The sequence below is a fragment of the Neodiprion virginianus genome, chromosome 5 (assembly GCF_021901495.1).
Source record: "Neodiprion virginianus isolate iyNeoVirg1 chromosome 5, iyNeoVirg1.1, whole genome shotgun sequence".
Classification (NCBI taxonomy): domain Eukaryota; kingdom Metazoa; phylum Arthropoda; class Insecta; order Hymenoptera; family Diprionidae; genus Neodiprion; species Neodiprion virginianus.
In genome coordinates this window covers 20,749,986-20,765,474 of record NC_060881.1, presented here as the reverse complement: position 1 = coordinate 20,765,474, position 15,489 = coordinate 20,749,986, and the positions used below count along the sequence as shown (strand labels likewise).

General features: G+C 40.3%; 1 protein-coding gene and 1 long non-coding RNA gene across 2 annotated transcripts; both read right to left on the bottom strand.

Annotated features, from left to right (window-relative positions):
* Nucleotides 1-3,089: 3,089 nt before the first annotated feature.
* Nucleotides 3,090-4,128, bottom strand: LOC124306147 (uncharacterized). Its single transcript, XR_006908538.1, has 3 exons — nucleotides 3,778-4,128; nucleotides 3,548-3,657; nucleotides 3,090-3,460 (listed from the first exon to the last, which is right to left on the bottom strand). It is a non-coding gene; the product is annotated as an uncharacterized LOC124306147 (long non-coding RNA).
* Nucleotides 4,129-6,471: 2,343 nt separating this feature from the next.
* LOC124306144 (ATP-binding cassette sub-family C member 4-like) lies at nucleotides 6,472-15,456 on the bottom strand. Its single transcript, XM_046766383.1, has 16 exons — nucleotides 15,329-15,456; nucleotides 14,960-15,070; nucleotides 13,257-13,638; nucleotides 12,105-12,236; nucleotides 11,641-11,832; nucleotides 11,261-11,569; nucleotides 10,718-11,179; nucleotides 10,323-10,628; nucleotides 10,117-10,251; nucleotides 9,395-9,911; nucleotides 9,082-9,312; nucleotides 8,607-8,843; nucleotides 8,260-8,522; nucleotides 7,735-8,180; nucleotides 7,079-7,208; nucleotides 6,472-6,986 (listed from the first exon to the last, which is right to left on the bottom strand). The coding sequence occupies exons 1-16, from the start codon at nucleotides 15,400-15,402 to the stop codon at nucleotides 6,795-6,797; spliced, it is 4,119 nt and encodes a 1,372-aa protein (XP_046622339.1). The 5' UTR covers nucleotides 15,403-15,456; the 3' UTR covers nucleotides 6,472-6,794.
* Between the last annotated feature and the right edge of the window lie 33 nt (nucleotides 15,457-15,489).

Genomic DNA, 15,489 nt, shown 5'->3' with positions numbered 1-15,489 from the left:
AAATTTTCTACGATTTTTAATAATTGAACAAAAAATGGACATATTATTGATAAAATAATATTTTTGGTATATCATTCACCATACGATCAATATGTGAAATGATCTTACAAAAAGAATCTTATTCAAACTTGGTGTAAAATCGCCGTTTATGTTGTGTTACTATTATTTCGTCAATAATCTCCCTCCCTTCTCTCTTCACCGCATAACTTCTCAGATTTTTTGATGTCCATTACTGTGCTTGCCGTGAAAATATATTAGGCATTCTGTTAGAATGGTGTATTAAATATTTTCTTGACTTGTAAAAATAAGTACATATATGTGTAAATATTGGAAATGTGTATTGTATGCTTAACTTGTGCGAGTCATGCGAGTCGCCGAATGTATGTGTCGAACACCTTGTCATTAGTTCGATTATTGTGGTCCCTCGTCCCCCCCCCCCCTCCGCCCCTGACTAGCCGATTGAATAGCTTGTGTTATGAAAAAAGACAACGAATCTCGCATATCGTGCCTTGTATATGTATTTTCGCTGATTCAACACAACACCTTTGGTGCCGTAATAAACAAAATATTGTTTATATCTTCGCGTATCAAAACAGACGATAATCTTTCGTTATTTAGGAGTATAAGATTTTATACAAATTACCTATGATAATTTCTCGCAGTGTGGTACATGAGTTTTCGTTTCACGAAAATTTCATGTACTGTGCGATATGCTAGCATTTACAATAATATTGATTTAACGATGGCAAATATTGATTTCATATAATTATGGTAATAACCAGCAGGAGTGTGCTGGTAATACATTTGCTGTACATTATTTACATATGAATTGTGGTTGTGAATTTAAAAAATCTGATCACCTTTTTCACTGTTTTTGAAAGCTTCGGTATCGGTAAGTTTTCATTGAAATAAAACACAACATCTTTAAGTCATGTTAAATCTGACTAATTGTAAGACTGAAAATTATCTACACCCACGTGCAGTCAATGTTGGATGTTTCTTTGTCGATTGTAAGCAGATGATTGTATTTGAGGATTGCTGTAGCCGAGCAGATTAGCTGGCATTGTCAACATCGAAGTCGGATCCAATCCCCGTAACTTTGAAATCAAGAGACCGCACCGTGTCCCTAAACTCTACTTCTCCAAGACTGCCCCACAGTTCGGCGCCTGAGTCTTGGTCTCCTTTTTCAAGTTCAGTTCGTCTCCTTCATAGTTAAAACTTTTCGACTATTCTTTGTGATGAAGAGTCAAGACCCTCCCATATGCCCTGCTCTATAAAGTCTGTAGGGATCCTATGAATAATTCCAACTTTAAGAATGCAAGAACTGGGGATTAATGCCACGCAATTCGCATTTATCTTATTTATTCCCCTTCCAGTAAAGTGGTTGGCTTCTCCTTGATCAAACTGGACTACGAATTTTTCTAGCCCTGCCTTATTGATTCTTTTTACCTCGATGTGGTTGGTTCTTAGGGATTTCCTCAAATGCATACAGTATAAGTTGCCCAGATTTTATAACCGGATTTTTCTCAAATATCTAGGCTACATACGTGGGGATCGAGTCACCGGTATATCTGTTTGTTTTCTGTTTGAAAAGTTCCGTTCCGTACTGTGCTTGACTTGATCGCCCCCCTAGCTGTTCGGATCCGGAGTCTGATCGGTGATGTTCGTCTGATCCCTCAGTCAGAGTTAAAGGAATTATCGTGATCAGCCCAACCTGAGCCAGGCGGTGCGAGCTTGTCGTAATCGAGCCAAAATTTCCTTCTGCTGATTAGATACTAGAACTTCTACCTGTTCCCTATGATGTCCTCGATTTCATAGGTCGATAAAACTTATCCCCCCGGAAGACAGCGCGCTGGGATTTTTGTTGGACGCTCCATTACTGTCTACGCTGCCCCTCTTCTTATGACTATACTGATATTTTTACCGTATTAAATTCATGATAAAAAAATATTTTCGTTCAAGTTTGTGTTTCTCACTGTGATGCTTTCCGAGCATAAATATAAACAAGCTAAAAATCTGTCCATTGTGTCTATGAAAACTCTTGTCTTCTTCAATATCATATTGAATTTTCAATCAAATCGGTCATGTCAATCCTGAGAAAAGAGTTACTTTTTTGTATTTTACAAATTTTTTTTTGCACAAACCGATCGAGTTTGAAGTCTGATACTTTTAGGTTCGTAGTATTTCAATGATACCTACTTATCGATGAAAGACATTTTTATCCTGCTTCTCCCCTTATGGCCGTTACTTTATTAGAGTGCAATATACTCGGGTGACATTATGTGATGAAAAAAATATTACACGCAATCTTCGTTCGTGAAAATGAGCTTTAACATGTGAAGACCTGATTTATCTCAAAGCCAAAGAATAATAATTACACATATATGAGCCTTTAGTCGCCCCGTTTACCGCTTGGATTTGCGCCGGTTAAAATATACCGTCTGATCCTCTGTTGCTAGGTACGTAATCAGTGTGTGTAGGTGATAAATTATTACTGAAGTAAGTTAAACAAGCTGTATGAAAACACGGGTATCATATATTCGGAGTTTAACTAAACGTTGATACGGAATTCGTTATGCAATATTTAGATTCTCAGTCAAATGTAAGAGGTTGAATTCATAAGTAATAGTATATTGTGTGACGAGGAACGGAAGTTGGCGATTGGGACGAGTGTGAAGTTTGCGCCTGACAATGAGCGAAGCTAGGGCGGCAATCACACAAGTTGCAATCGCCAACTTTTGGCCTGAGTCACACACGATAGTTTTTGTAACAGGTGACTGAAGAGTGGTGGGGCTTTGCGTGGTAGTTTTGTGGGACGCGAGTGGTCAATTTCTTCTCCCTAAAGACGTATGTGACGCAATTGTGGACTGCATAAGCGTGAACCTATTTTCACAATACTGATATGAAATTGGCCACTTTCGTCTCACTAAACTGCTACGCAAAGACCAACTTTTCATGTACAAGTGATAAAAATGATATTTACATAAGGCTTGATGATGAAGGTTTTGGTAAATGACAAAAGGTAAAGACATTTAGGATTTTTTCGAACGGGAACAACTTGATTAAATCTCACAACTGTATCGTATTGTACTTATGCTTTATAAACGTTTAATTACATATTTGACTGTAAACTGCAGCTGCGTTAGACGCAAGTATCTTGTTGTACCTAATGATCGATGACAAGGGTTTGACGAAATTGCTTTTCATCAGTGCCTTTGAGGATCTGACTATTCGAAGTAAGACTCAGTCAGTTCTGGAACTATTTTCGCGATGAATGTCTGGTCTATCTGATATTAGAGATGGTGCCGACGTTCGATATTTTCCTGGATTCAACATCGAGCCGTTTCGCATTCTCAGCAACCTTCGAAAGTTCTTTCCTCATCACCTTTCCGGTTTTTTGAAACATTAGCGAAAAGTGGCCGTCTCGATTTTGCAACAGCAAATAGGGATGTCCAAAATCCTGTGCGAAGTAAGATTAAATAGAAAAATAATTTCATGGCTACTGAGCTCTAGCCTGGACTTTTAGATCTGACTAAGAGTTACGTACCAAGATGCGACCGGCTTCCATGACCAATAATCGGTCACTGTCCATTATCGTTTTCAATCAATGTGCTATTATCAAAACCGTACAGTCGGCGAATTTCCACCTCATGGTATCTAGAATCAGAGCATCTGTACTGCAACCACAAGCCACTCATTGGCTACATTGTCATCTACAAAGCCATCGATGAGCTGACAAATGATGCCAGAAATGAACCTGACAGTACTTATACCGACCCATTGTCGACATTTGCGGTAGCTTCGTCAAGTACGAGCAATCGATTTTTTTTTCAGTATAGCTCTAGCCAAGCATATCAATTGGCATTATCCAACGCTGAAATTTGCTCCACCTCCAGCTACCTCAAAGTCCAGAGATCGCACTACATTCGAAGGCTTCGAAGAAGTGAGATAATCAACAGAAGGTCTTCGAATTTCGCGAAATCGAGTAAATTTTGCACAATTGTCAACATGCCTGATATACAAGTGAAGTGTAAAGTTCGTCGAGCATTGTTCCATGAAACTGTTTGTCTACGTTTGTGACATACTCTTAAAACCAGTTTAGAATCGTTTGTTCACAACGGTAAGAAACACAAGGTTGTCACCACTAAACTAGAAGAAACTCGTTTCCATTTATAACAGGTTTCGTAGGCATCGAGTTGTGCAGTTTGCAGCTGGCAAAACGAAGAAAAACATATATGAAAGCATCATAATTATCCCTTCGCATGTTAAATTTCCGTAATTAAAATCGCTTGCATGAATACGACAATCTCTGTGCAATTAACATTACGGTTATCTTGTATTTTAGCAGATGATTTGACAGATTGAAGAGCACTACTGATTTAACTGTAATTTATGTTACATCAAGTTCTTTTTCCCAGTATCGGTATGGTGTGGTTATTTTCGCGTGCACCAGTCAATCAGGTTTAGTAAGAGACATTTCGCAAAACTTCTGAGCCGCGTCACGTCGTTCAGGCGCCTAATCGGCGAGCCGAGATTCAAACTCGATCCGGCTACTACTAGGCAACGTTATCTGCCGTTCTCCTTTCCCCTTGTGTAAATGCGGATGTTTCTATGGAACATGTTAAGACGGCTGCGGACGTATAATGGTGGTCAACAATCCGTAATCCAATGATTCTGTCAGATTCTGTCGGAAATCATTTAGCTGTCCCTCATAAGAAAATGACTACCTGCAACAGCATTGTCCAAATAAAGTGATGGTCCCTCAGGAGGAAGTCGACCCGCACAACGTCGTTACTTATCAGATTATATATATTAGCCACTCGTTCTATGACCACGTTGTTCACCGCTGTCAGACCGAGGTGCAAAATCGGAAAGAGGAAAATTGCGGTGGTGATTAACGTCTATATCGATTACATGTTTCAAGGTAAACTATGGTCAAGGTACATACAAGACTTTCCCCTATATGAAAAAAATTGTATACATCTGTTGTTTTTCAGAAATTTTTTTTTTTTTTATTTCTAATTTTAAATTCATAATCTTATTACTTGGCTGCCAAGTCATATCAGTTTCAGATTTTTCACTCGGCCGTTTTCGAGATCATCGCGGAAGTTTGTCGGACGGACCGACAAACTCTTTCCTTTTCATGGCGATGAAAAGTATCGCGAAGAAACTGTTTTTTCGACTTTTTTTATGAACAAGGCACGGTGATGATAGAAGAATAGAACAAAAACTTACGGCAGACAATAATTGGCGAGAAAGATTGACGTTAATTAGTAATTCAGGAAAATTGGTAGATCATATGAGAGGATATTCGATATAGTAAATTGCGGGAGCCAATTTACGAGGAAATTATCGAAAGGCAATAAAATCGATTATTTGCAATTCTGAAAAATTCAAGGTAATTCACAGAGAAATTCTTACAAATAATTTTCATCGTACCTCTCGTGATGAATGTCGGATATGAATACACCACGCGCTTATAGAGCTTACCGATAGATATTGCGTAATGTTCGGCCTGTGACTTCTTCGTTGACACCACTCGTATGGGTTTACAGTCGCTGCACCTTACTGCCCAGGTTGCCTATCGTTGGCGAAGACACACGAAGGATGTATCCCGGCCAAAGTTTTCCGGGTGGAAAGCGATGGCAGTGGTCCTTGCTGACAGAAAACTCAGACTCGATTCCAACCATGGCGTCGTGTTGGCAGTGTCCATCTGCCAACGATATAACTGCGGTCCTCATTGAGGGGAACGCGACCTCCAGTCTCGAAGATACTCTCGACGGCGATAACAATGTACTGAAATGGTAATTCTTACAAAATGGTCCGGCACTTGGCCGGAAAGTTGTGGAACGGGAAGCTGTGAAGTGCTCTCTTTGTCTCTGCGGCATCCGGGAGAGCAGGTGATTGGCTCCTTATGGAGAGTGGTCACTTGGATCTCGGGAGGATTTTCTTAAATGCCGGCAGTTGGAGTGGTATCAGAAGTTCAGGTAAACGGTGGAGGCTAGCATAGGTGATTTCTAAGCACCAATTGGGATGGTCACATCAGATAGTTGGTCGATGAGTTCATTGGTAGATGTTGGTCTCTCGATAGTCGGGATCGTTGTCGACTTGGTACCTCGTTTGCTCGCGCCGAAATTATAGAATATACAAAAAAAAGAAACTAGTTACCAGTAGTTATTACCTATTTTTTATCGAGTTCGCTTGGAGTACACCGCAAGGGACTCGTTTTCCGGAAGATTCTCCAGTCCTTTGCCGTTGTGACGAGCCATTCTAAAACTCTACGTTATAATATTAATGAAGTAACCTGTAGGTTATTTCAAATCACATAATCAATGTTACGCAAATTTGACTATCGAGCTGGTTTTTCCTACCAATCACATTGTTCTGAATCTTGACCAAGTTATTGATAATGAAAATTTTCTATCAGACCTATTCAAGTGTCAAATCTCATATTGGACAACTGATCATAGCTTAATTATGTACTATATATTTATTTAAATAAGGTGTCAGGACGGGTGTTAACAATTTTAAAAATACCTATGCATGATTGCTCGACATAATGATATGTTCTTTTTTTCTGACTGTCGTTGTTAGGTAACAATGAATAGTGAAAAATGAAAAAACGAATACAAGTAACTACATGATGAAACAATATTACACATCATAATCACAAACTCGTAATGAAAATTAATTAATTAAAAATGACAAAAATAATGATCATTACATGCTTACAAGCATACGTGTATGCAGGTTACTAAAATTCACGATAATTTAGACTATTTTGCTTAATTTCGCTATAAATTGGTCATCTCTTCACTTCTGATAACTGTGCTGTCATTTGATTTTTCCCTAGATTCGGAGCTGAGCTGATAAGCACTCTCGGCAATCCTTGACAGTTTTTCAGCCATCGCTTTTCCAGTTTGTTGAAGCATTCGCGAGAAGTGACCGTCTGGATTTTGCAGTAACAAATGAGGGTGGCCAAACTCCTGTGTTTGCGTAGTAGAATCAAAAAGATACATTAGTTATTCAACACTCAAGTTCGACAAAATTGAATAACTGATTTAAAGAAGTTACAAACCATGATATTGCCTCCTGCCATGACCAATACTCGATCACTGTCCATGATCGTGTTCAGGCGATGGGCTATTGTCAAAACCGTGCAGTTGGCAAATCTTTTCCTGATAGTGGTCTGGATCAAAGCGTCGGTGCTGAAAATTGAAAAGTGCATTTTGAGCTCATTGTCTTAAAGGAGCCCAACATTGAAACCTAGGGGTTAGGCAGTCAGGTATCCACCATCAGCTGTGCACATTACTTCAAGACTTCATGATTTCAAAATGTTCCAAACGACGATGAGTTAGGAGACTACATGAACGGAAATAAGTTTGAAAAATTTAGTTATTTCCCGATCCTTCATAAATTCAAAGTACACCAAATGATGTCAAATAACTTGAATTGATACTGAAAGGCTTCAATTGAATTTAAATAACTTTAAGTTACTGCGAATGATGTCATGACTTCCGTAAACACAAGTTTAGTTCGGATACCTTCAATTAACTCTAAGGGACTTGATATGAATTCGAGTCCATAAATATCAATTAACATCACTTGACTTTGAGTAATTCGGGTGTCTAGTGCCCTGGATGCGTACGCCGGACATAAACATTGAACCATAAAGTGACTGCATCGGAGATAAGAAGATATTGAAAACGAGCCTGAAACACTGTTCATACTAACCTACGGTCGACGTTGGCAGTGGCTTCATCAAGAACAAGCAGCCGATTATTCCTCAGTATGGCTCTAGCGAGACAAATCAACTGACGTTGACCAACACTGAAGTTGGCTCCACCCCCAGCTACGCGGAAGTCGAGCGATGGAACGGCGTTGCCGAGTTCAACTTCACGGAGACTGTCCCAAAGCTGGGCATCCGAGTACTGCTCAAACGGATCCAAGTTGTACCGGAGTGTGGCGGAGAATAGAATCGGCTCCTGGGGGATGATCGAGATCCGGGGACGCAGCTCGTGTAACCCAACAGTCTTCGTGTCGATCCCGTCCAAAACGATCTCGCCCTCAAGTCCGTCTCCAGTCAGACAAAACAAAGCTGAAATGAGCGATGATTTTCCAGCACCGGTTCTTCCCACTATGCCGATCTTCCAGCCAGGCTTTACATCCACGTTCAGGTTCTATGGAAGAATAATCGAGACATGGTCATCATCTCACGATTCGGTGCTTCGATGAACCCAATGATCCCGATAAACTCACTTTCAACACTGGTGGCTTGTTCTTCGCGTACTTCATGGATACGTCCTTGAACACTAAGGCACCCTTCTCAGGCCAAGTGTCCGGCGGAGGCTTCTCAGTGGTAAAAGGTCCCTCCTGGGGAAGTTTTGTGTACTGTAAAACCCGCTCCACTGACGTCATCTGCGAGATTACTTCGGCGCTCTGCCTCACTCCGTATTGAACCATTCCGGTCAGTATAAGAGATTGCGAAATGGCCAGGCCGACGGATCCGCCCATAATGGTTCCTGCATGGATAAGAATCGCAAAATTTGAAGCTCACAATTCATTTTATGATTTTGTTCATTATCTGAACAACAAAAGCAACCAACCATCATCCATCAGGATAAACGAATAACAAACGCAGGTGATAAAAATGCACGAAAATAGGTCGAGGAGGAACCCGAATGCCGTCGCAGCGGCTATGGTCAGGTACCAAGCACCGGTATGCGTGTCTTGATAGCTGTCGAATTCTTTTCTCAGCATCTCTTCTACCAAAGCACCTCGGCTTCTTATTGTGGTCAGGCCATCTAAGGTGGAACTGACGTGCGAGAAAACGGGACTTTTCGCTGAAATAGTCAAGCATGCAAGTTAGTTTGAGAAAGCACATCAAAAAGGATTATTTCTAAACGAAACTATGACGATTATTAGTCTGATTCATGTTCATCAAATACACAAGTCACTAATCTCCTAATCTCTTAAAGTGTTGTTACTGCAAAGGAGCGTCAATTTTTGCAAACGACAGTATGTCTCTCATCCTCAACACCTCTAGCATAATGGAAATTGATTAATAACAACGTAACTTACTTATTCCTTCGAGTCGTTTGATGTCCTGCGCAGTCTTAAGATAGTAAATTCTGATAGTGTAGAAGATGGTACCCACGATAGCAGTCGGGATAAGCATCCACTGGTTGACAATTGCAACCATTACCAGTATTCCCAGCATGACAGTGAATATCTGAATTGCTTCGAGCATCGCCTTCGGCAGTAGCTCGTCCATGGCTCCTACGTCCTTAGAAAATCGATTCAGAATCCGTCCTACAAACAATTTTTTCGATTGCCATCATCCGCATTTTCGATTGCCATCATCCGCATTTTCAGTACAAAATGTGTTACGTACCAGACGGATTCGTGTTGAAAAATCGCATGGTAGCCCTGAGCAGATTAGCGAACATAGAGTTGTGAATATTGCGACTAGCGTTCATGCAGACCGTGACGAACATCATGCTGCGAAGAGTGAGTACCAATATGGATCCGACGATGCACCCGGTGTAGATATATATCGCGATGTCTCTTTTAAACAGTCCATATTCGTCGAACCAAACGGAATCAATGTTAGCGAAGTGGCCGGTTGAATTTTCTTCCTCATTCTTCTGTTTCAACAAGGTGTTTTGATTCGTCCAAATCGTAACCCAGTAGTCGCTTCCGTTCGCCGCCACTTGACCGATGATGAATGCTAATGTCATTAACCCTAGCGTGCACATATTTCCACCCGCCAAAAAGTAGCCCCAGTAGACCTTACTCGACATGCTTCCCTTTGCCACTTCCTCCTCACTCACATCTCTCGTAGCGTCTTCTTCATTCCTCGCAGGACTCAATTCCTGTTCACCGTTGCTCTCCACTGTCACTGAATTGTCCTGAAACCGGAATCGACACTTATCGTTACTGCTCTACTTTTGAAGCGGACTGAGCAGTTTGGAGATCGTCTTTCGGAAGACTCGAGAAAATTTTGCTGAATCCAACATTTGTTACGAGAATCAGAGAGAATTTCAGATACTAACGCGGAGAATTCAAAAAATCTTCGTAGAGTGAATTGATTTCCTGATTGCTGAATATACCGACCTCGAACTCTACACTTTTCTCCTTGCTTTCTTCGATAACATCGACTTCCTCATGTTCTTCCGAATCCTCCGAATCCAAAATGTGGAAATCAGATTTGGACAGATCTTCGTACGAGCCCTGACCTTCGATATTGCCCTGAAACAAAACAGTGTTTGACTGATACCTTCCGAGTCTCGTATCGTATGCAAAAACTTGTTTCAACGCACTTGATTAAGAAGGACGACTTTGTCCGCCTGATTAAGATATTGAAGTTGATGAGTGACGAGGAGCCTGGTTTTCTCCTTCAGAAATCCATTAATGCATTCCTCGAACAAGTGACGACCTACTCGAGCATCGACTGCACTGAGTGGATCATCGAGTAGGTACAGATCAGCGTCCCTGTAAACGGCTCTGGCCAGATTAACCCGAGCTCTTTGTCCTCCGGACAAAGACGCGCCTCGTTCTCCGACGAAGCTCAGGTCGCCTTGAGGTAACTGCTCGAAGTCCTTTAGCAGAGCACAGACCTTGGTGACCTTGAAAAGTGTCGCCCAAAATTCATTGTGGGTTTGCTGAGCGATTGAAATCTCAACGTGCTGACTGATTTGAAATGATTTGAACCCACCTCCTGGTACCTTGTCTCGTCGTACGGCTGACCAAGCAAAATGTTGTCCCTTATGGACGCCGAGAACAGCCAAGGATCCTGACTGGTGTACGAGATCCGGATGTCCTTGTTGGCAACCCTGGTCCTCGTGCTGCCCTCACCGCAATACAGTGACAGGCTTCCAGCACCGACGGGCAACTCGCCGAGAATGAGATGCAGAAGAGATGATTTCCCCGAACCGACGGAGCCGACGAGGACTGTCAGTGACTTGCTTTTAACTTCCATCGATACTTGGCACAACGTTGGCGGTAGTTGTCCGTACACCCAGTTTGCGGAGACGTTCACCAGCTCGATGCTAACTCCTTGATCACGCTGCGGAACCTTCTCAATCGGCTTTTCAGAGAGCTGAAGACTGGCAGCGCGGTCAAACGTATAATGATTGGATTTTTCCATGGATTTCACTTCGTCGAGTAATAGGAAATCCTGAGAAATAGAACCGGATTGGTTGGACAAAAAAATTTCGCATCAAAATGGTAACCATGGGGAGTGGATGTAAATTCTTACCGTCAATCTGTTCAACGACACCGCCGTCTCACCGGCCTGGATTATGGCCTGAGGGAAAGCGATTGCACAGGTCAATTGGAGAACGTTAAACAGGGTGGCCAGCACGAAGGTCACGTCAGCGGTGAGATAATTTCCCATCAGTACAAAGGTGATCAGGGTCAAGTAGAGTGTCACTCTTTCCGAGAAAACCATTATGCTCAGGTAAAATCCTCTGAGGTACGACGTGTAGGCGATCAGCTTTATCTCGAGGGCTCGAACCTTCGACACTAACAGTTCGAACGGTTTTTCCCACGAGTACATCTTGACCACCTGGATGTGAAGAAGGTCGTAAGTGGAATTCTTCCTCCTAATTCAACCTCTTAGAATGAACCGATTGTTACCTGGATACCGGAAATGAGCTCACTCATTAGCTGCACTCGGTCATCCGTCTTCACCGCGATCTTGGATCTGAACTTGGCGCTGAGATTACTCAAGTACCCTTGAATCGGTATCGTCTGCATCATCATTGTGCCGATTCCGACCAAGGCAGCTGGTCCAACTGACTGCCACATCACGTACCCTATCAGAATGACCTGGAATCACGAGAGCGAGCCAAATGTAGAGCACCAGTTTTACAGTACAAAAGAATAAAAAAGATCAGCACAGGTAAGCGAAATTTGTTATTTGTGAAGGATTGGAATTCTTGACCTGGTTGATGATGAAGTGGTAAATATTGGCGAGCGGTCAGTAAGTGCGTTACGTAAAATTTCGTTAACGTTTCGGCCCGAGTAGGGGCCCTCCTCAGAATGATTAATTATTTATTTAGCTGCCAAGAACATAGAATTCAACATAAATCTGTTATTACCTGTACTGGCATGATCCAAATGTAGTGAAGAAACATAAGGACCATATCGAAACGGGCAACATCGTTACTGATCAAGTTTGCCACTTGACCAGCAGCCGTGTTACTCACTGCGGCCAGATCGAGGCGCAGAACCTGAAACACAAAGAATAGTTAGTCGTCAGATATACATGCATCAGAATTATCAAAAAATGTTACACATTTTGGTAGATCATATAATGATACAGCAAAACAATATCATCGCAGGTGAAAGTTGTTGACGATATTGACGTTTTTGTGTTATTTTAATACAGTGGAAACTTGATTTTATTTTCGAACCCCTTAATTACAATAGTGCGGCTCTACGCTGTGAAATTTACTTATTTGCAATCATGTTGTACTACGAAAATGTATTTTTGCTTCTTTTTCACGTAGGAATTCTACGTTTCACCGCTCATTTTATGTAAAAATTGGGCTGTTTGGTCATTGTTTTATAACCTGATTCTATATATTCTATATTCTAGCCATTTCGCCGTATTAAAAGTCTACATTTTGATCTCTATCATTTTACAATTCTAAATTTTTACGCTCATACATTATGATTCGATTCGTCAATTAATTAGCTTTTGTTTTACACCCTGATTCTATGTATTGTTATCCTTCAGTCATGTTGCGATTCTAAAATTGGTCCCCTGTTTTATGATGCGATCTTTAATTCTCACTTTTTTCTTTTATAGCGATTCTATATTTGACCCTAATACTTTACAGATGTAATTCTTCAATTTAACTGTAATGTCACAGTGATATTCTACATATTTTTACTTTTCTACCTGCATATTGCTATACCAAATTGTGACCCTTCTTTCCTATTACAATTTGAAATGGTGATTTTTCTGTCATATTCCAATTCTACAATTGGACTCTTATTTTGTAACGTGGTTTTGGATTTTCATCTTTTTGCCATATCACGTACCTACATTTTGATTTCCCAGATTACCGATCTCCCGACTGAATAAAATAAATGAAATCTCAATATTTTGACGCTTTGAAATATTCACACATCGTTTCCCAAACCAATATCGGTAATCTTCCTTACTTCGTACCGACACTGGTTTTTGTTTATTTTTATTTTTTTCTCACTTACAATCGAAATTACGAAATCAATTCTGACGTCACCTTTCTGTATATCATGGAACAGCAGGCGACCCTGACTCGCATCCCGATTTGCTGAGTGGCCAGCGTTGTGTGATGAGTTATGAAGACGACGCCAAGGGTGACAAGGATCAAACAAGCGGCGTATATCAACACTTGGTCTTTCGTTATCGAATCTTCGCTATGGTCAAAGTATCTAATAACCCAACCCTGGAGTGTAGGCTGTATTATGCGAAGTCCCATTAACTGTATGAAGAAGAGTAACCCTTGAAGCATGTATGGCACCCAGAAGACTCTCGCAATTGCCCAAAAAAGGCTTGGGCGACACTTCACCGCCTTGTTGGGGTCTTTCTTTCTCGCCAATTTCTCCTCCAGTTCAACTTTCATCAGCTCCTTCTTCCACTCTCTGCTCGAGGTAAAAAAATATAGATTAAAAACCAATGAATCATCATCGATAAACCGAAAATTGTGCACAGAATTATTGTGAATGAGGAAAGGTTTGAGTGACCAAAAGTCGTCGAGATCATTCCTCATTTCTTTCTGTCATGTTCTTCATCTTTATGTCTTTACTCTTATTACTTATCAACACCTTTGTCAATAATTGTTCAGCAGCAACTTACAAGTGGTTATCAGTGTGTCTACAGCTGTTCGACACACATCTGAAATTATGTGAGTAAGTCTGCGGTTGCTTTATACGGTTCGTTGGCATTCATATTTTCATCGTGTAACGCATATACATATATTACACGTGATTGTGCCACATGACGAAATTACAGAATTATACTTACTGTGATGACACAGGACAAAACATAAAACAAAACAGAGAGGAAAAGATTGTAATAGAAAAATCTTACGACACTTGTGTGCTTCGAGAAGCTCGACTGACAAGAAATTTAATTTTAAGAAAAAAAAAAAAAAGAAGAAAAGAAAAATTGTCGATAAAAATGAATGGGGGTGAAATAAAACCAGAGAAAGAAAGAGAAACGACGAAAAATCAGAGTGGTAAAGCTTTCAAATCTGAAAAAAATAAAGAAAAATGTGAGTTTCCAATTTTTGTTCCCGGTTTAGATGTAAGTGAAGAAGAAAAAAATTCATCTCTTCCACCGAGATTAAAAAATACAATCTCACCGTTGAGTGATACGAAAATTGTTACTCACTATTGCGCTATTAAGTAACGCCTTGAATCTGTCGAGATAATATGACGAGTTTAATGTGAGCGTTTCTCTTATCTCTATGATACTTTTAAATACAGCAATACGAAGCGAGCGTTTTTAATTTTTCGACAATAAATAGAGTATAAACATAATGCATGTATGACCGAATCGTACCCGTCATTATTATCTCCACGAACTGAACACGAGGAGGATTTTTGCAACTTATTGTACCCGTATAAATTCTGCAAACAATGAACTAGAGTTTCTTCAATAATCCCTGGCAAATATTTAATATCGTTTTCGTTCTGCTCTGTGAGTTATCCGCTGTAGGAAATTTAAAGTGTTTCGCCTCACGTTTTTAATTTTGAACAAAAGGACCCCCTCCTACTTTATCGCTCTTTGATTCCAGAATTTCGTGTGTAATTTTTTTGACAAGAGCTTATATTATTCCATTCGTCGTTTCAATGTCTTGAAGACTTGGACGCCCATTTTTTGTAAGAGGAATAAAACGGATTAGGAAAACAGTAATCGAATAATTATGAAAATGGTTTGAAAAAGATTTTCCGAGCTTACTTTTCGAGTCGATCCCCGAGGCTTTCGGATTCATCAGATTTCAAAGGATCGTATAAATCTGTCACCTCCAAGTCTCGTTTTGTACCTTTCCAAAAAATTGGTACCATCCATCTGAAAGGATTGTGAATTGTTTTCGTGTTATACAGTTTTATCCTACCAATAAAAACTATTCATAGAATCTTCTGATTTTTATTACTTGTACATGACTCTATTATAGCATAAAAGTTTTTGCTTTGTCACTTACATTGCAGAAATTTACTTAACCAAATTTTATATATTCTCTCGTATATTGGTAAAAATATAGGTCATAAAGATGTGCAATAAATGTAAGAAAATGCACACATAGCAATAAGAATCTTCAGAACTCACCCAAAAAACAGCCGAGTCAATATGTTCGAAGTTTCCTTAGGATTTTTGCGGCTTGTCTTCTCTCTTCTATCCATATTTACAATTATTCAACCGAACAGGGTCTTTTTCCACTTGCGAAACAATGTCTTGCAAAAATTTCCAATTTATGTACTACACTCTCT